We start from the raw sequence: 2,010 nt of genomic DNA on the forward strand, positions 1-2,010 counted from the left end.
CTCGTGACATCATAGTTGGCCACCCGGGCTTGGATAACTAGGGCATCATTGTGGGGCAGATTTGCTCCCTTCAGATCCTCTAGATCAAAACTAATCACCGCATCATTCCCCCTCACCCCTTCCACTTCCATGCAATCCCTCCTACTCCTGAATTTTCTTGCCCGGTTAGAGTCATCATCAATGGATCCTCCAAAAATCATTTTGATTAATCCCATAGCCGGGGGTGAATTCTTCTTTCTCTCAGGCTCGGGCTCGGGCTCTCTCTTTCTCCCGGGCTCACTCCTCAGATTACTTCTTACATCTCCTTCCCGGGCAATGGACCCTGGTTGCCGAGATGTCCAAAGTGGCAATCTCGGTCTCTTGTTGGCTTGACTGGGTCCCAGGGCGAAAGGTAAGGCATAGTCTCTCTTCAATGTTTTGCAATCCTCAGTGTTGTTATAACATACTTTGTGGAGAGTGCAAAATCCTCTCTTCTTAGGCCGTGATAGTTGATAATCCGAGGCCAGATCTCTACTGCATTCCTGGACCTCCCTATAACGGGCAATCTTTAAAGGAACATGATGAGAAAAGTTCCCTGGATTACCCCTCCGCTGTCCTTTCTCCTCGGGCTTAGATACCCGGTCTCCTCTCTCCTTCCTTACGACCTCCATCTTCTACTTCTGGGCTTCCTCCATATTGATATATTTTTTTGTCCGGGATAATAAATCCTCGAAGTCCTCGGGCACTTTCTTGGTCAATGACTTGAAAAATTCACCCTCCCTCAAGCCTTGGGTGAATGTAGTCGTTTTTGTCTCAGTGGCACAAGTAGGAACATCCAGAGCCACTCTATTAAATCTTCTGATGTAAGCCCTTAGACTTTCCTCCGGGCTCTGTTTGACTTCAAAAAGACTAAACGCACTCTTCTTGTATTTCTTGCTACTGCTGAAATGGTGCGAAAACACCTTCTGGGAGTCTTTGAAAGAACTAATAATTTGAGGAGCCAACCCCTTGAACCATCTTTGAGCCGAATCCACCAACGTTATCAGGAACACCTTACACTTAATTCGATCAGTGTAACAATGTAACATGACCATATTTTCAAATCTGGCCAGGTGCTCCTCGGGATCTGCATTGCCATCGTAATCTTTTACTTTGGTAAATTTGAAATTCTCGGGAAGAGATTCCCAGACAATTATCTCAGCATATGGGCATCCTTTGGAAAATGCCCGAGAGGTGCCCTGGCCTTCCAGCTGCCCATCCAAGACCTTCATTTTCTGTCTCAACTCCAACAGCTCTTCCGCCATAGTTGGGGATTTGGACGGACCCGGCACTAGATTCCTCGTCTTCTCCTCTCCCTTCCTCCTCCTCCCTCAACTCCTGCTCTTGCTCATTATCTTGTCTATCCCTAGGCGGTGTAACATGATGAGAAGCTTCTTTCCTGGCCATGGCTTGTTTCACTGCCTCGGATATAATTCTGGCCAGCTCCTCCGGGGACATGGTAATAAGATTTGGTCCGGTGTTATGAACACCCCCTTGTCCCGAAGTCTGTCCACCATCTCCAGGGGCCTGGGAATTATCCTAGTTAGTTCTTCTTGTATGAGCCATATCCACGTCTTAATCTCAATTTCCCACAAACGGCGCCAATGATGTGATCTCGCTGAAATGGATGAGTCGGGTAAGGGGCTCCAACGGGTCAAATCAATAATTTATAGTGTTTGGGAATTTGAGTGGAGATAATGGCTGTGATAACACCTGCAAACAAGAAAAAGAACTCGTGAATGGGCGTCAGAGGGGTATCCGGCGTAGGTACTCTGATGCTTAAGTTAGCAGGTTGAGGATGAACAAAAGCAAATATATGAGAGAATATATGTGAGTGCTTGAGAGTTCAAAGATTTCAGAATCATTAAATGAGAAGTATACCTGCTATTTATAGTAGAAAATGAGGTATGTACCTCGATTCCAGTGACACCTACTAAGTATGACAAGTCGGTTGCCCATACTATAGCTTCTGATGACTTTTAGGACACTCCA

The 2,010-nt window shown here is 46.1% G+C and overlaps 1 protein-coding gene across 1 annotated transcript; it reads right to left on the minus strand.

Annotated features, from left to right (window-relative positions):
* Window positions 1-653: 653 nt before the first annotated feature.
* On the minus strand, window positions 654-1,283 carry LOC140811229 (uncharacterized). The gene has a single exon (XM_073169097.1). It carries the CDS (start codon window positions 1,281-1,283, stop codon window positions 654-656), a length of 630 nt encoding a protein of 209 aa, XP_073025198.1.
* Between the last annotated feature and the right edge of the window lie 727 nt (window positions 1,284-2,010).

This window comes from Primulina eburnea, chromosome 14 (assembly GCF_022965805.1).
Source record: "Primulina eburnea isolate SZY01 chromosome 14, ASM2296580v1, whole genome shotgun sequence".
Lineage (NCBI taxonomy): Eukaryota > Viridiplantae > Streptophyta > Magnoliopsida > Lamiales > Gesneriaceae > Primulina > Primulina eburnea.